The 19,220-nt window shown below is 43.7% G+C and overlaps 2 protein-coding genes across 2 annotated transcripts in view; one reads left to right on the top strand and one right to left on the bottom strand.

Annotated features, from left to right (window-relative positions):
• The window catches only part of FBXL13 (F-box and leucine rich repeat protein 13), a 245,272-nt gene that overhangs the window by 106,962 nt on the left and 119,090 nt on the right, over positions 1 to 19,220 (top strand). Inside the window, exon 10 of the mRNA XM_075557360.1 lies at positions 16,573 to 16,625. Coding sequence (XP_075413475.1) covers positions 16,573 to 16,625 — 53 coding nt within the window. The remainder of the gene's footprint in view (positions 1 to 16,572; positions 16,626 to 19,220) is intronic.
• LRRC17 (leucine rich repeat containing 17) overlaps positions 1 to 19,220 on the bottom strand; it is a 40,710-nt gene that overhangs the window by 2,534 nt on the left and 18,956 nt on the right. Inside the window, exons 2-3 of the mRNA XM_075558504.1 lie at positions 12,608 to 13,509; positions 2,260 to 2,415 (exon numbers count right to left, since the gene is read on the bottom strand). Coding sequence (XP_075414619.1) covers positions 2,260 to 2,415; positions 12,608 to 13,379 — 928 coding nt within the window. The 5' untranslated portion in view covers positions 13,380 to 13,509. The remainder of the gene's footprint in view (positions 1 to 2,259; positions 2,416 to 12,607; positions 13,510 to 19,220) is intronic.

The raw sequence follows: 19,220 nt of genomic DNA, 5'->3' as shown, positions 1-19,220 counted from the left end.
TCTCGTGGTAAGCGCTCGGCTAGTAAGTGAAGGCCATCAGCTGCCTGGCAGGGGAGAGGTCGATAGCCTTGAACCCCCAGACGGCAGCTAAGAGTCCGAATCGGCTCCACAGCAGTGGGAGGGGCTCATACCACAGCACACTGGGTGTCAATGTGGAAAACACACAGATGTAAGATTAAAACATCTCCAGGCGATCTCAAGGATGGAAAATCATGGTGGAATCCTCTAACTATGGGAAACTCATAACTTATGGTGGAAAAACATCACCAGAAGGAAAACAAACCATTTCATGTGGTGGTGGTGGTGGTGGAGTGGCCACATGTGGCCTTGCTAACTGCGAGGTCAGCAGTTTGAAACCACCAGCCAACTCCAAGGGAGAAAGACGAGGCTTTCTACACCCGTAGAGTTAGTCTGAGTCTCGGAAACTCACTGGGACAGTTCTGTCCTGTCCTACTATCACGAAGACATCATGGTTGTGCTATTCACTGCTTTAGTGAACTCACTTTAACTTTGAAAATCAAACAAACCAGACTTAACCACCCTCGAGCTGATTCAGACTCACGGCGACCCAGAGAGCGGTGTTTCTGAGACTCTGTCATCAGGGCCACCAGGGCTCATTTTAACTTCAGGGTGGTCTTTTTTGGAGATCATCATCACACTTGTTTGTACCAATACTTTTTAGAGTAAACTGTGGCTTTGGAATACAGCACCAGGGACCTGCGGTACAGCACAGGCTTCCTCCGGTTCTTGGGAGGAGAGGATCTTCATGCCACCTCCACATACTTCACTCAGCATGGATTGGTGGAGGGGGACTGCCAGTGATGGGCCCGCGCCCTGCTCTGCTGGTCATCTCCTGTGGGAGAAAGGTGGCCCTGGAGGGTAGTCTTACTGTGCAGTGCACAAGGCTTTGACTTCACAGGTGAAAGCTCTCCCCAAATTTATGCTCTCTGTCCGGGCTAAGCTATAAGTGTATCACACTGTGTTTTTCCTTTGGGGAAATTATTAAAATGATGATTTATTAATATTTTAAAAAGATATTCTTAATTTCAAAATATACCTTTGTCATTCCAAAAGTTTCATTTCTACAATGTTAGAAATCTCATGTTATATTAAGGGCTACTAAATTATCAATATGAAGAGCAGCAAATTACTTCCCACATTTATAAGTGTAACATGGTGTTATTGGTAGCACTGATAATCATCTTTATAGATTGGACTTTTCAATGAGGTAACATGGGTGAAGCATAACTGCTCTGTTTGTTACAAAGGCGATCGCTATTGCAGTCATCCTCAGCCCTGGAGATCCAGTGTGTTTTCTTAATTTATCAGGGCCATCTTTGCCAGAGGGCCTATTGCCAAATGGAGAAGAGATTTGAAAGATGGAAAAATGGCCTGATTTTAAGCTGGCAGTAGTTAAGTATGCCTAGTTCTGAGTTGAACATTTTAAAATTTAAATTTATGAAGCTGTATCAAATTTGCATTAGATAGATTGGGGCTTAATGGATGATCAAGAAAACGTTGGATCTAAATGTGCATTTAAAATTATGATACTTGCCATGTATTACTCATTACTAGCCGCATATCTTTCCTCTCTTCAGCTTTCAGAAAAAGAGTTAAACTCTTTGGGCGATTGTCATATAGGAGATACTCTATCTCTTAAAAGATACTTGTATCTTATATTTCATAAAACAGAGTTTTGGCACAGTGGGGAATATTTTCATCCATATGAGCAACATGACAGGAGCTAGGTTTCAGGGAATTGTATCTTTAGAACTTACTGGGGAAATCCAGATGAAAGAAAATGTCAGCCCGAGTGGCCACGTGGCATTAAGCAAGAGAGAAGAGATGCTGGATCTGTACTTACCTAGCTCCTCTAGTCGTGAAACAACACTATTCAATCAAATATCTACTGTGGGATCTTGCAAAATCGAAAATTTAGGATCACGTTTAAGTTACCAGGTGAAATACACTGTGTATGTAAAATATTGTACTGTAACTTCCTTATCCCCAAAGGATACATTGTGTGAGAAATGTCCCCAGTAGAAAACAAAAACAACATTTTGGTGCATAGTGCTCTTGAGTGACAAAGTTCTAAATTAAAACTTCATGTTTCATTTGAACTCATACTTTTAAAACCATTTACTAAAACTCACCAAAACAACCCAAGAAACAAAAGCCCTAAGCTGCACTGGTACAGTGCTGCCATCTCAGAATTCCAGAACCTCGGTCACCTAGAAGGTCCTCGTGAGCGGAACTTACCAGGATCTATAAATTCCATGCCATTGCTGCTGAGATTTAATTTCTTTAGCTCGTGAACATCTTCAAATTCCTTGGGCCGGAGTTGGTGGATTTTATTGTATGATAAGTCAAGTTTAACAATGTATGGTGGGATACTCTTTGGAACTTTCTTCAACTCTGGAAAAAATAATAAGGTTTATATTACCCTGCTCTTCTTCCACCCTTTTCTCCAGACTGGTACAACTGTGTGGTTGCAGAGTCAGCTATTAAAGATACATGGGGAAGGGCTACTAAATCTGAAGAAGGAACTCAGCAGGAAAAAGGTTGTTATTCTTAGCTGCCCCTTAGTCACGGCCCCCCTTCGTGCAAGGGAGCTAAGCACTGTGCGGTCCTGCGCCATCCTTCTTAATGGCCACAGACCGGACTGCTGCCACTGGCTGATTTCTGGATTCACTAATTCCATTCGATCCCAGTGAACCAGAGACATCAAGCATGCAAACAACCCAAGCTACAGCCGACGACTTTATAGAACAAAGTCGAACTTCCCTGTAGAGTTTCCAAAGCTGTCATTTTTACTGAGGCAGACCGCCCCGTCTTTCTTTTATGGAGTGGCTGGTAGATTTGACCTTTTGGTGACGTCTGAGTGCCTCACCAGTGTGCCATCAGGGTTCCTTGCATGAGGCTTAGAGGAGGGAGAACACTCTTTCAGAGCACTTCAGAAACCACACACCAATAGTGGCAAGGATCAACCAGTCCCACGGCTTCACTTTCTCTGAGTCACTAGATGAGGAGGTGGGCTCAGTCCTCCATAGCCGTTAGACTCACCTGGAAAGCTGTGAGCGTGTCGTGGCTGTGCCAAGTCTACCGTAGTCCTTACAGTGACATCTTTGCTGCATACCACTGTCAGGGGGTCTTTCGCAGGTGATCTGCTCAAGGCAGGGATTTCGCACCTTCTGCTTCCACAGGCACTGCTACTGCAGCCACGTAAAAAGAAACCCTTGACAACTCAATATATCCTTTGTTTACGATGATGGTGCTTATTGGTCTGGTTTTGATTTAATTTCCCCTTGCTTTATGTTGAGGACTAAAGATGACAGCCTTGGAGAATGTATGGGGCAGTTCTACTGTGCCTTACAAGGTTGCTGGGGGTTGGAATCCCCTTGACAGCTGTGGCCTGTACTGACTGGTGGCATCTATGAAGCCCTGTGGGACAGTGGTTAGGTATTCAGCTGCTGATTTGAAATCTTGGCACTTGAGTTTCCCAGCAGGTCCATGGAAGACAGATGTAGTAATCTGCTTCCATGCAGGATAACAGCATTGGAACTCACAGGGGCAGTGAGTCTGAATAGACTCAGTGCAAACAGATTTTGTTGCAAAATCATCTTATTCCTCTCCTCGGACTCCTTTTTATCTGCCCACAAGTAAACTCACTTACCTGCTGTCCCAAATGGTTAAGCACTTGGGTGCTAACCAAAAGGTTGGTGGTTCAAACCCACCTAGCAGCTCTGCAGGAGAATGAAACGTCTATCTGCTTCTGGAAAGACTGCAATCTAGGTCAGTTATGGGGCGGTTCTCCTCTGTTCCATAGCATTGCTGACTCAGCATACCTCGAGGACACCACCAGCCCCACCAACAAATCTTCATTCTAAAAAGCAAAATATTCCTGACTTTGATGACCCCTAAATGATTACCGTATTTCTTCTCTCCTGGAATGCAAACATTAAAGAAAAAACTAGATCTTACACGCTGCCCCTGTTTCCACTTTATCCATTTATGCTCTGAATTCTTGGGACTCAGTGTACACTCCATCGCGCTCTGGCTCTTTCTGGGACAGCAGTAACGGAATTCCTTGGTGGCAACAACAATAAGAATGCAGTTACTAATATGGGAGGTGGGAAATACATACCCATGGATGAGGAGTTCATGTCACAGATGAATGGGGAATCAAAATCTGTGATTCAGTGATAGCTAACAACAACAACAACAATTACTTTACTGCTATGTTTCTTTAAATCATATACAAAAATTTAAAATGTCAAGTGTGTGTATTTTACATTTTATTGTAATATTATCATTTCCTCATAATCTTTGGCAAAATATTCTGAAGCGATTTTACTCCGTTTTAAGTAGAGCAAGTAAAGTCCATGAAGAAAAATAAATGTCCTTACGGGAAAAAACCATCAATCATTATCAGTTTGCTGGACCATCATGGCTTCTATGTTGCTATGATGCTATGCCAATAGTATTTCAAATACCAACAGGGTCACCCATGGTGGATAGGTTTCCATGGAGCGTCCAGACTAAGACAGACTAGGAAGAAGGTGCTGGCAGTCTATTTATGAAAACAGACGAACAAACCTGTCTACTGAAAACCCTACAACGAGCAGCGGAACGCTGCCAGACAGGGTGCTACTCGGGTTGGGAAGCATTCAAAATAGACCCAGGAAGTGCTGCTTCCTTAAAATAGATTTGACCTTAATGATGTAGATGGAATAAAGCTTTTGCGACCTTCATTTGTGATGTGGCATGACTCAAGTGGGAAGAAGCACCATTGATCATTGGAACTTGGGATGTTTGAAGCACGAATCTAGGACAATTGAAAGTCATCCACATTAAACGGAACACATAAAGAACAATACCCTAGGCATTCCATCCAACCTGCACCCGCTGTCATGGGATCAATTCCAACTCATAGTGACCCAATGTACTTGCAAACTTTCATAGGAGTAGACAGCCTCATCTTTCTCCTTCGGACTAACTGTTGGGTTTGAACTGCCATCCTTATGGTTAGCAGTCTAACACCTAATCCATAGTACCCAGATGACCATTTTGAATCAGACAATCACATAGACTACTATGCTTAAAATGACAAATTTAAGAGGAACATCATCACATTCTTGGTCAAAAAGAACATTTCAGGACACCATCCTGGAGTCTAATGCTGTCGGTAATATGGTATGCATACAAGGAAGATCATCAAAGCTACTATTATTGAAATGTGTGCACCAGTCACTCAAGCCCCAAATGAAGAAACTGAAGGTTCCTACCAACTTCTGCAGTTTGAAACTGATCAAACATGGACCCAAGATACAATGAAAATTACAGGTCACTGATAAATTCGTAAGTTGGAAACAAAAAAGAAAAAGCCTTGAGTTGCATTATCAAAAAACTCTATGGACAATATATTGAACAACACAGGAAGTATTAGGAGGAAGATGGAAGGCATACACAGCATCATTGTATCGAGAAGAATGTGGTTGAAAGTAACCATTGTTGGAGTTAGCAAATGATCTAGAACGAATGGTATTAAAGGAAGAAGTCTAAACTACCCTGAAGGCATTGCCCAAAACCAAAGCTCCCAGAATGTATAGGAATACCGACTGAAATGCTTCAATGAAGGGATGCAGTGCTGAAGCTGTTGACTTGTTTATGACAAGAAATCTGGCAGATAGGTATTTGGCCAAATAACTGGAAAAATTGGTATTTGTGCTCATTCCAAAAGAAGGTGATCCAATATAGAAATGATTGAACAATATCATTGTTACATGCAAATACAATTTTGCTGCAGATAATTTAAGAATTACTTCAACAGACCATCAGTCGGAAACTGCCAGAATTTTAAGGCAGACAAGGAAGAGGACATGGAATAAGAAATAATATTGTTGATGTCAACTGGATACTAACTGAAAACAGGGAATACCAGAAAGATGTTTCCTTGTGTTTTGTTGACTTTGCAAAGGCATTCGACCATGTGAATCATAAGAAACGACAGATAACAGTGTGAAGAATGAGAATTCCAGACCACTTCACTGTGTTCACAAGGAGCCGGTACACAGGCCAAGAGGTAGTCTTCAAACAGACTGTAGGGGTTACTTCAGGTGTACTTCAGGATTGTCTCCTCTACTTATTCAATTTGCTGATTAAAAACCCCTCAAGCTGGTGTATATGAAGAAGTTTTTGGCATCACAATTAGAGGAAGACCCATTTACAGCTGAGATAAGTAGATAATACAACCTTGCTTGCTGAAGGTGAAGAGGATTTGAAGCGCCTAAGAAGATGGAGACTCCAGCCTTCAGTAGGGATCACACCTCAACATAAACAAAATTCCTTACAACCAGACCAATAAGCAATCTGATTATAATGAAGGAAATATTGATGGTATCAAGGATTTCGTCTAATGTGGATCCACAATCAATGTCCATGGAAGCAGAAGTCAAGAATACAAGTGCTAGATTATATTGGCCAAATCTGTTGCAAAAGACCCTTTTACAGTGTTGAAGAGCAAAGAGGTCACTATTAGAATGGATTATAACATTGGAAGAAGAAACTCTACAATTAACCAACAGGAGATATTAGCAATATCCTCTCCCCCACCCCATGACTTTCACTAAGGCCCACCCAAGCCATCAAGAACTGGAGGCGGGCCTCACCACCACAGGCGGTACCACCTAGGTTCTAGAAAGCAGCCTGTGTATCAGGACTTGGTAACTGAAGTCCTACTTCTGGGCAGGACCCTAGAGTAGATGCCAGCAGAAGTCCTAAGCAACCACTGTGGGACGAGCTAAATCCGGTTTACCACAAAGAAATGGGTTGGGAAAAATGTTGACAAAAACACCCTGAAACCTGACTTAAGCAGTTTGGCAGCTCTGCGGATGCTGGAAAAAGAACATGACTTGCAGGCTGATTTCGGGGTTGTCAGCAGCAGGCCTGGGTAAAAATAGAATCTCCAAATAATCCCAGGAAATGCAAACCCAAGCCTGCCCTAGTACGCCTCAGAAGAGTGTGGAGAAATCCTCTGTCCTGGAGGGAAGGAAAAGTTCTTTAGTAGGATGGCCATCATGGGTGCGCTGTATGTTTGCCTCTGATAGAGACAGGCAAGCTCAGTGCTCGAGGTCCGAAGTCAAATTTGGTCAGGGACCCCATTCCTAAGCCGGCATCACATGGTGGTCTCCATCGATACGACTACTCAAAATTGTTGGTGCAACCACCACAAATAACATATTTACTTGATTATCACTCGTTACACGCTTGTTCCCCACCCCCGTCCCCCAAACGAAAATCCTGCTGATTTTGAGGAGGAAATTGGGAAATGTTCTCTGTGTCATTTCTCATTTTGTAGGCTATCCTGGTTGTCAGCAGCCAAAGAATTGCCCCAGGATTGGGTAATACAACGTGAAAAGACATAATGATCTTGTTTATTCCAAATTTTAAAATCCATACCTACCGTAGTTTTACACAAATAATATGTGGGCTACACAGTTGCCACTTTTTTTTGTCAGGCATACAACTCCCTCACACCATTAGTTTTCTAGGCATAGTATGCACAGTATATGTGCGTGCACATTATTACAAGGGTGTGGCATTTGCAAAAGGGAAATATGGTATTGTTGAGGTCATGGGTAAATTTGTGCCCTTAACTTCCCAGGCTGCTGGGAGCAATGTACCTGCATAGTTCTCCTCAGCCCTCATCTTAAATCAAAGGACTGCTCAAAAATCACTAAGTTATTCTGGAAAATGCAGAGTTCAAAAATCTTTTCATGTGCTTTTGGCAAATCTATTCACCCCAAGATGGGCCTGAACATTGCCTTTCAACTAATCCCACACCGGTCCCTTGGATAGACTAAGTGTCATTGGCCACGCATCTGTCTCTCTGTGAATAAACCCCTTCTTGCTTTGTCTTGCGGTCAGATGGTGAGGGCCGGCCTCAGTGATTTCTGACATCTCTGCGGTTTCCTGTGCCACACCTGAAGCACCCTGCACCTTCCATCTGACTCGTCCTAGAGGGCGGGGAGAAAGGCTCCACTTCCGAGAAGGAAATCTGTTTGTGGTTCTTAGGTGGTACCATGTCCTCAGTGTGCATGCGCAGATCCCAAGGGGAGGGTTTGATTCTGACAGGGAGCACACAGAGGCTTTTTATCCATTCCTTCTGGAACACAGACGCACACTGAATCTGGAAGGCCATGATGGTATTGCATGGGATTTGGATGACTGACCACCGTCTTCTCTGCCTGATGGGATCACCGAGTCAGCACCCACTCGCAACAGTGAGTTGGGTCTGGGCTAGTCAACCACTCATTTCTTTCATCAGGATCAGCACACAGCTGGCTTCCATGTGGCAGAGGTTAACGATGTCCCAAATGTTCGACCTTTCCCAACTGTCCTAGCATTCCATCAGCGCTACCATCAAGGCCCTCCACCCCCCTCAGCATGCTCCGTCCCTTCTTTGGGTTCAGCCACTCACTGTCCTCTCTCACAGAACTCATGACCTGCATTTGCAGTTCAGTGTTCTATTAGACGAGTGACAGGGTACAACTCAGAATCGGGCCTAATTCAGAAGTAGCAGAACCCACTCAAGGCAGAACTGATCAAGAAGGACTGCTTCTCCTCCTCTGCTGCTGCTGGTCCCTTCTGAGGCCAGAGCTGCAGTCCTAACTCCACGAGTCAGCAGCCCGCAGCAGCTGCCTTGCCCGAGCTCCTGGGTCCTGCTATTGCACTCTGCTGTTCTTCTTGCTACTGCTGTGCCGCCATCTCTCATTGTCTTCTGAGTTACAACCCCCGAGCCCCCAGCTTTTGGTATCTCCCTTTAAGCCTGGGATAGCTAAGTTGGCCAATCCCCTTATTGGGGTTGCATGCAACTTATTTGTATTATTATCCTTGTACGTTATTTATGTGATTAGTAGGCTTTCCTCTAGGCGTGCCGCGCACACCTCCTTTGCATACCCCCCACCCCAGGTCATTTGGTGGGAGGTATTATGACTATGGCTAGAAGGGATTCACGACGCCTCAGCATTGTGAGGGTTACACAACTCATTTGAAATGCACGCACACGGCTGTATTTCTAGCGCACACAGCGTTTCGATGTTAATATAATTGCTAGTTCCCGTCTTGACGGCATGCATTAGACTTCTTTAGATTCTACATAGTGCCTAACCCATGGGGTACAACCTTCAAAAGTACTGCCACGTTCCTAGTGGGCAGGTAAAGTTACACATAGCTGAACATTTGTTCTTAGTAATTGGCATCTGTTGCCCACATATAGACTAGAACAGTGGTTCTCAACGTTCCTAATGCCGTGACCCTTTAATACAGTTCCTCATGTTGTGGTGACCCCCCCCCAAGCAGAAAATTACTTTCCTTGGTACTTCATAACTGTAATTTTGCTACTGTGATAAACCATCATGTAAATATCTGATATGCAAGATATATTTTTACTGGTACAAATTGAACATAATTAAAGCATTGTGACTAATCACAAAACAATATGTAATTATATATTGTGAAATATTTGTGTTTTCCGATGGTCTTAAGTGACCCCTGTGAAAGGGCCGTTCGACACCCAAAGGGGTCGTGATCTACAGGTTGAGAACCGCTGGACTACAACAAGAGCAATAAGTGGATTAAAATCAGGCGGTTATACTTGAATACGAGCCATGATTTTTAACTTCTAATGATTTTTATGTTCCACACTATATTTTAAAGTTGTGTAAATTACTGTTTTGCTAGAGCAAAGGCAGACAGAATACTTATGATCAGGCGAAAGTATGTGGCCCTGGACACACACTATCAAATGGATTTTAATAGACAAGATCTTTGCCTTTAAACTTAGAGAAATGAAAAAAGATAGCAAAAGAAAGAAAACTAAGCAAATCCCTCAAGATCAATAGATTTGTATCAATTACAGTAGAATCCATTGATATTAAGTAGTATAGTAATTAATATAGGCCCAGACTTACGTAATCACTAGCTTTGGGAGGAACTTGTTTATCAAGTAATTTTTGTAACCCATGCTGAAGACAGCAGCTTTGTGTTGCTTTTAAACACATATAATTACAGTCTTAAATCTAAGCATCCCAAAGGAAATCCTAGCAGAACATCCTCTTTAGTATGATACAATTTTGGGGAAACTTGACCTAGTCTGACTACAGCGAAGCCACATACTGACTCTCTGGAATTCTCTAGTGCGTAAATGGTTGAAGTAGCTGCTTGTTTGTGATTAAATGAATTCTGGAGGACATCAGAATGATTTGCTCACAGGGTCTGGCTTAGGGGGACCAGGATTCAAATTTTAGTTTTGCAGCTCACCTGTGAGACCTCAGTCAAATGATTGAGCCTCCCCAAGCCTCATTTTCTTCCTCTTCGGCTGCCCAGAAGCTATGGACAGCCCATATGTAGACTACCTGGGCCTTAGTAGGTTCTCGGTTAAGGAGCACTTTCTCTCAAATTCAGGGATGCCCAGAACAAAATTCTCTCCAGGTTAGGACCCTGTAATGGTTAGCAAGCTGCACTCTGTTCACAAGGTACTGGAGTAAACAGAGTCCTATGGGACGTGGGTGGGTGTGATCTGACCAGGCACCGCCTCTTGGAGACAGAAGTAGACCCTATGAGCACGTCTTTGCTGACAAATGACCAAATTTACTCCTGGTTCTTCAACAATTTCCTTCCCATAGCTCCTTGACAGGTCCCTTTAACCTTTATTTTGTCCTAAAAGAAACAGAACAAAGCCAAACCTCACTAAATAAGTGCACTTTATATGATCCTACCCTAATGATGTCTGGATGTAATACACGACTACAGTGAATTACCCATCCCTACCAGAAGGGAAACATATAGACACTGTGATGTCGTTTGTTATCCTAGAGCGGATTAGTGGTTCCTAGACCACTCTCTGAGAACATCAATCTTCAATTAAAATGTCAGAAGCATTATTCAAATCTTCCATCTGTTGCCTTATTTCATGAATGTATCCAGGATTTATCCTGCATGTGCAAATCCTGTCTATCACTAGCACAAGTTAGTGTGGAATATAAAAATCAGAAATGATATTCAGGAAGAAGATAGTATTTTAGAAAGAGTTTCTTAGTCAGATAGTTCTTGGATTGATTTCAGTTTGGACCTTTAAATATTTTTATGTTTTACTTTGGATAATTTGGGGAGGTATTAAAGAAACAGGAAGTTATCGGTGTTTGCTAACACCGGGTGACATTACAGAAAGGACGATGCTATCTATCATCCATTTGGCTTCCGTCTCAGGGTGTTCACACCTGCCCTGTGTAGCAGATGGCTTTCCTTGAAGTTGTCATGTGACCTCAGTGTCACACCATGTTTTGAGTTGAATTGGAAAGATGTTGTTAGCTGCCATCCCATTGTTATTATTTAAAAGATATTTTATAGTGCTTTGGGTCAAAGGTGACCCAGCAAATCACATTCCCTTCTAATAATTTTTATAGAAATAATTCTGTGCTCTTGGGTACAATTTTTGCAGGGGGCTGCATTCTCCTTTTTCCATTCTGTTGCTTTTATTTCCATTGATCTCGATTTGCTTCCCCTACCTCCTTGCCTTCTTTCCTCTCCTTCAGGGTAAAGGCTGGCGGTTGGGTCTCCCAGAGTTCATTGTTTACTGAGGGGTGATACTGGTTATGAACAAGCCAATCTATTTGACTGAAAGGTGGTGTACAAAAATAGCTCCAATTCCACGTTCAAAGGTTATCCTAGGGCACTAGTCTTGAGGATTCCTCTAGTCTCTATTGGTTCAGTAGGTCTAGACCCTCCCCCCCTTTTTTTTAATTTTAGGAATTTGATTCTGTTCTCCCATTCCAACCAGGACCTCTTATTTTGTCCCTAGTCAGACTGGCTGGCTGTAGCAGCTGGGAGCCATCAGGTCCTTTTGGTCTCAGTTTTGGAGAGGTGGCTGTGGTTTTGTGGGCTATTGGTCTGGGGGACCACTTTCTTCTTTGAGCCTTTGACTTCCTTCATTCTCACTTGCTCCATGGGGACAGAGACTCATAGTTGTTCCTTAGATGGCTGTTCAGAAGCTATTAAGACCCAGCTGCTCCTCACCAAAGTATTATATAGAACATTATCTTGGCGAGCTACGTCAGTTGATTACATTGTCCCTTGAGACTGTAGTGATGTTCTGACTTTCATCGGAAGGGGCCCGGAGACTGTAACTGGAGTTTTCCCCATGGCACACTCTGGCACTTGGTTTCATACACATTGGATCTCATAAATTAAATTACATCAGACTTAAGAGAGGAAAGGGGTGACTTACAGCTGTGGTTTGAGATGAGCGAATCTGAGTGGCATCCAAAAGTTTGCCTCCCCCCTACCCTACTCTCCACCAATCACCAACCATGTTGAGCTTAGACTCCAGAAAGGCTTGCAGCACATTCCATTGTGATTGGGGGAAGATATCTGGTGGAAGTGACCCCAGAAAGTCTGAGGCCTGGTGTGTTATAGAAAGACTCAGAAGAGCATGAGTGGAGTGAAGTGGAGTGGAGTGGAGTGGATGAGAGAGAGAGAGAGAGAGAGAGAGAGAGAGAGAGAGAGAGAGAGAGAGAGAGAGAGAGAGAGAGAGGAACTTAGCACAAACCTTTTCTTTTGCAGTCCAGTGTTTGTATGGGAAACACGTAATTGTGGCAAAGCGTAGCATCTATCTCAGGCTTGATGACCGGGGCTCTCCCGGACACTTGAGGTCTCGGGTCCAGGGCTTCCTTTTCGTCCTCTTGACATAACTGGTCCGACTGTATCTGGCGCAGTTTTGTGTTTCGCAGTTCGTGAGGGCTGCCGCATTTGGCGTAGTTGCCCAGGTTCCGGTTCCGTGGGATCTGCAGCATGGAGACCAGCGTTTCCAGCTCGCAGGAACAGTGCCAGGGGTTGTCGTACAGGCGCAGGTAGCCCAGGAGAGGCGTGTAAAGGAACGCCTCCTCCGTCAACACCTGGATTTGGTTGTGCTGCAGTAAGAGGGTGGTGAGCTTGCTCAAACCGAAGAATGCCTCGCTCTCAATTTTGGAAATCTCATTCTGCTGCAGGTCCAAGCTTTTCAGCTTTTTAAACTTGGAAAACATGTTGTTCTTCAAGATGCGGATCTTGTTTCTTGCTAGCAGCATGTGCAGCAAATCCTGGGGCCAGTCGGGCAGCACATAAACGAGCTTTCTTTCTTGGCAATCCAAGTACTTCTCGTGGAGATACGTGTACACTTCACAGGGCAGGCCTGGCGCGTAGCGTTTGACGGGGCTGGAGCTCCGCGGTCGCCCACGGGCCCTGCCGTGCTGTGCTCGGCTTCGTGCGCCTCCCGGGCCTGCCCTGCGGAGCTCCGCGGCTTTGCAGAAGAAGAGCAGGATTACTATGGTAACCACGCGCATCCTGACATCCAGCTGGCCCCAATTACTAGGCGTGACAGATGGAGCAATGAAAGTATCCAAGCCCAAGTGTTAGCAATCTTAACTAATGCAGTTCAGGAACAAGGAGACACAGCTGGGAGACGTGGAGTTCCTGGGTTGGAAGAAAAAAAGACTCTGATAAGTTGTGAAACAAACACAGTGTTATTTTTAAGCAAGGGCACTCCAGACGCAAGGATTGATACAGAAGTGGTTGAGAAGGCTGCACCCTCTGACTTGCCCGATGGCCCGGCCCTGACTTTGAACTCGGGCTCTCCTACCTGCTAACTGTACCACCCCAGGCTAGTGATTTAGCCTCCTCTGTGGCATCTGTTAAAATGGGGCCAAACCTTGTCGTGCTGGTTGGGAGGAAGACACCGAGCCAATTCCTGTAAGGCCCTTGGCAGGGTCTGGTCTTGTGTCCACCGTGGCTCATCCTCAGGAAAGTGAAACCTGTAGTCTGTCACCTGAACTAACCACGGGGTTCCTCCCAGCCTTAAGATGAGCAAACAAGTGTCAGAGTCACATGCCTGCTCCCTGAGCCGGCCTTTCCTTCTCCTTCATGTTTTCCAAGCAGCAGCCTCTTGGACTGTAGGCTCCAGAAATGGCCGGTGCGACAAAGAACAAAGATTTCTCAGAAATTGCCACAAGACCTTGAAGAAAAAATATGTCATTCCAGTCATTTATTATAAAACAAAGAAGGATTTATAATTATGACCTGGCAGATATTGGGAATATGGACGAAACTGCCATGACTTTTGATCTTCCAAGCAACAGAACTGTGGCAAGTTTAGGAGAAAAAAACCATTTTTCTCAAAACCTCAGAAAATGAAAAAACACACTTTACAGTTGTTCTGTCATGTTTGGCTAATGGAACTCAGCTGCGTCCTATCATTATTTTTAAAAGCAAGACCTTGCCTAAAAAGATCAATTTCCCACCAAGAATTACTGTGCATGCACATGTTAAAGGCTGGATGGATGAAGACAGAACAAAAAAATGGCTGGAAGAAATTTGGAACCGACGACCAGGAGCAACCTTAAAGAAAAAGCCACCGTTACTTCTTTGGGATATGTTCAGAGCCCACCTATCAGGTGACATAAAAAAATTGGCAAAATCTAGTAAAGTTACTTTAGCTGTTATTCCAGGTGGGTTTACATCTGTACTGCAGCCTCTGGATGTATCTTTGAATAAGCCTTTTAAAGACCGTGTGCGAAGGATGTGGCATGAATGGATGTCATCTGGTCAAGCCTGACTAACAAAAGGAGGAAATCTCATGAAGCCTGACATAGAGTTAATAGCAAAGTGGGTTTGAGATGCATGGGAAGACATTCCAGAAGACATGGTGCGACGTGCCTTCCAGAAATGTAGTATCAGTAATGCTATGGATGGCAGTGAAGACTGCGCTTTGTATGAAAATGACAGCAGTGATGGTGATGACGGCGATCTCAGTGAGGACAGCGTCTATGATGACCTCACACCAGCTGAAGCTCTGCACTGGGATACGGATGATGATGAGGAATCCAGTTTAGAAGGATTTAACTCTTTACATGTTAGCTTGGTTGCTGATTGAGCTCAGGGAATAGTACTCTTAAGGTATCATTGTTGATACCTTATTGTTTTTGTTGAACCTATTTTCCACTTACTGTGCTGGTTTACTAATGTTAAATGACTTGTTGTCCTTTTATTTATGTTTTTTATTTAAAATAAATATTTAAATACATTACCCCACTGATGTCTCAATTTTTAGTAATTTTATTTTCATTAGTTTTGATTATTGAAACCCACCAATATCTTCTGCATTTTCCACCCTAGGCTTATACTCGAGTCAATCCGTTTTTCTGGTTTCCCAGGTAATAATTAGGTGCCTCGGCTTATATTCGAGTATGTACGGTATTTTATTGTTTTGGTGTCCTTTTTTCTGGTTTGTCTTTTTTCTCTGTACTGATGACATCTAAGACTAACAAATTCTTAAGAATTATGTTTTTTAATGCCGAAAGTATTTCTGGTTTGAATTTGTTACTTAGGACATAGTCCACTCTTGGCAAAAGAAGAAATGCTCAATATGGATTCATAATGAGTAACATTTCTGTTGTTTGCGTGGGGCCGTCCGGTTATAGGCAGCAGATGTTTTTGTCTCTTCATTGTAGCCGTCTGAGTGCTAAGATCACCTCTGGCCTAGAGTTTTCCTGTTCCTCCACCTACAGTGCTGCCCCCCTTCTATGTCTCAAGAATTCCTCCTATTCATGGGTTTGTGGATCCTGCTCTAACCACTTCTCTGCTGTTTTGGCTTTGGAGTTGTACTTCCTTTCAGCCAGACCCAGAACTGCGGAATGCTTTGCCGTCTAGCTAACTGTATACATGCCGTGTAGCCCCTGAGAGACTAGAAGCAATGCAGTCACTTTTAGATTGGGGCACCAGGTTCCAACCCGTGTTTTGCACTTGCCTCTGATCCTAGGGCTGTTCAGTCACATCGTCTTTCCAGCCCCTGCTATCTCTTACTCTATTTGCATTTCTTTGTATATAAATTGTATGCAATTCTAACCTAAAAAGTAATTTTAAAAATATTGAACTCTACAAATAATGTGCCTCTTAAAATATTTAGCAGAAACCTGCTGGTGTCTGCAACTTACTTTGAAATTCATAAATATATAAGATGTCTTGATGGAAAGATAGCAAAATACAGAGATGGGTGGATGTGCGGTAAGGAAAATTTAGTAAAATGTCCATTACAGCCTCCAAGATGTAGGGCGTATGGGTTTTCGTTGTGTTAAGCCTTTCAACATTTTTGTGTACTTGTTTGAAATTTTTCATAATTAAAATATTGAAATAACAAAAAACCGACAAAAAATGAACAAAGAAGCACACTACCGAAAAAGGTGGTTTTCTTCAAGTTGTTTCCAAGCTAAAAACTGTGAGTATGTACTGTGTTTTCAAAAGTAACAATTTTCCTTTCCCTCATCCTCCTACAATCTTCAAGCAGTAATATATGTTTGTGTATGCATATTGTAGTTTTTAGGCAAAAAAAAGCCCCCTTTTTTGGGAAAAGAAGCCATATATGTAGAACAAATCACTCACCAAGGTTTTTGTTTGTTTTTTAGTGAATACATCACATGGTTAAACTTTTACTTGAAACATTGGTAATATGTTGTTTAGTGACGTGTAACTTGTTTGATTTAGGTCACTGTAAAAATTTACAAGAGCTGAACGTCTCTGACTGCTCAGCACTCACAGTGAGTATGAGATTATTTGACTGTTTATGTAGCTTCAGGCTTGCTGCATTGCAGTGCCAACATGCAGAGGCTTCATGAAAATTACAGACTGGTGTGCTCATTTAGGACTAAACGTGGAAAACAATGTTTAACATTGGCAAGAGTTTCTATCCCATCTTTATATTATTATTATTAATCTCATAGGTATGTGTCCAATGTTGGAGCCTCGGGAAAGTTGGAAGCCATTCAGTGATTATGTAAATAAAAGGGAACTATATTTATCGTTAAGGCCGTGTCTATATCAGGCAGAAAAAGCTGGATGACTGCAGAAACAGTCGGCTCATTGCAGGCCTTCGTGCTATCCTGCCCAAAGAAAATGGAAGTGAATGTTTAACCCAAGCCACTTCCATCCTGTCCCCTGGCTCCAGTCTTTCCTTCCGCCTCCAATCTGTCTTTCACCTGTGAGCACATAATACTTACTCTCTAGGAGACAGATCTGATACCTTCCCTCCCACCTCCCACCGTCTACGTACACTCTCATCTTCTATAAGCCAAAACACCAAGCCAAACCAACCCAACTGCCATCAAGTCCATTCCGAAGCATGTGGATCCTCTATGGTGTTGTTGAGACTTTGGATAAAGTCAAAGCCCTTGAATATTATATACCTGGGAAGACCCTCCGTGGCCTTGCCCCTGCTTCCCTGTCTATCCTCCTTTCACGCTAGTTCCTGATTACACATTGGACTTTGGAAACCACGGGCTACAGCACTTTATGAGCTGCATCCACCAAGCTGCTCCTTGTGGTTTTGCCCTTTCTTGTTGTGGGCTCTTTGCTGAGAATGCATTTTTCCTTCTCCCTCCAAAGAATAACTCCTTGCAATGCTTTCAGGCTTGCTGTAGGCATCACCTCCTTTATCAAGATGCACTGGCTTCCGAAGCAAGAGTCATCACTGTCTCTCTGCGTTCCCAGCATGAGTAGCCCAAACCACAGAAGTTCTCTCTTCTATCTCTAAGCCCCACCCCAGCCCCCTTATCGAAGGGACTCAAAAGGCAGCAGTTGTGCAGTTGTGTCTGATTCTTTCTGGTAGTTTTATTGTTCATCACAGGGTTGGTTCATAGCACATGCTTCATAATGTAGCTTAATAAATGAAACTAAATGAACAGGCCTCGTAGGGGAGGAGCAACAATGAGGGGAACTTGAGGTCCCATCTTGGGTTTATTTTTATGTCTAAGTCATAAATTGATGTCACAAGTACTTAAGATCACCCCAGAGCGGAAGTGTGAGAAGAGAGGAGGATTTGGGATGGAACCTAGGAGACCACTGACTTGTAGGAGCAAGCAGAAGAAGGAGCAATAGCCGACGATCTGAGCAAGGAAGCGTAAGAGAGGAGGTTGAGAACTGAGAAGTACCACGGAAGGCGAGGAAGCAAATTTTAGAAAGAACTAACGGAGAAGAGGCAAGAGAGGAGCTGAATGGCATCTTTTGGATTTGAGAATACGAAGCTGAGAGAGGACGTTTGCCAAAATAGTTTCAGTGGGATTTGGAGGCGGAGCTCTCATTGTTGTAGGGAGCTGAGGAACAGAACAGTGAGAAAGTGAGACGTTGAGCATAAAAAAAGATCCTTCCAGAAATGTGGCTAAGAAAGAGATAGGAGGAATACACGGGGCGAGAGAGTAGGAGTTGATTTGGGGGCTGATGGAGACACCGTAGGAGTCCTGGTGGTCAAGTTGACTAGGCCTTGGGCTTGGACACTCACTAGCCATTCCACGGGAGAAAGATGCGGTAGTCTACTTCCATGAAGATTTACACCCTTGACAACCCAATGGGGCAGTTCCACTCTGTCCTTTAGCATCACTATGAATCAGAATCCATTCAATGGCCTTTTGAAAAACTTTTTTTTTAAAGACACCCTTGGATGAGGTGATAAGTGATGGGCAAGTCTCTGAGGAGGTGGGAAGGAAGGGAACTATGAGCCTGGCTCCCGTGCGCCTCCTTCACCAAGCGCTCCAGGCGACATTAAAGCACAAGGCATTTCATGAGTGGTTCCTTGCGGCGACTATGTCTTTAGCCTCAGCTTCATAGTCATTTATTTCAGATTTCCATTCAATTTAAACACCGAGCCACTTAAGCCTCCCCAAACAGGTCCTGCTGCTTAGTTGCGTTCTTGAATTTGTTTTCTGAACTCCTGGAATAACCGCCCTTCTCTCCCTCTCCACCCCGCATCTCCCACCTGGTTAATCCTTGCAACACAAGTGCCACAGTGGCTAGGAGATCAGCTGGTAACCTGGTCATCTGAAGCTGCCAGCTGCTCCACAGGAGAAAAGGCCTGGAGATCTGTCTTGTGAGGATTACACACAACCCAGGCCTTATCCTGGGCGCTCTCCTGTGCAGTTGCCATGAGTTGTAAAGGACTCCACCGCACACAGAACAAACACCGAGGCATGGTATCCATATCATGCAATTCACTAATTGAAAGTATACAACTCAGCGTTTTTAGTATACTCACAGAGTGGCCCCACCATCATCACAAACAATTTATGAATATCTTCACCATCTCCAAAAGAAGCTCTGTGCCTATAACCAGTGGTCCTGGTCACCACCTCCCCCCTGCTACC

The sequence above is a fragment of the Tenrec ecaudatus genome, chromosome 9, assembly GCF_050624435.1.
Source record: "Tenrec ecaudatus isolate mTenEca1 chromosome 9, mTenEca1.hap1, whole genome shotgun sequence".
Taxonomy (NCBI): domain Eukaryota; kingdom Metazoa; phylum Chordata; class Mammalia; order Afrosoricida; family Tenrecidae; genus Tenrec; species Tenrec ecaudatus.
This window is presented reverse-complemented; position numbering and strand designations above follow the sequence as displayed.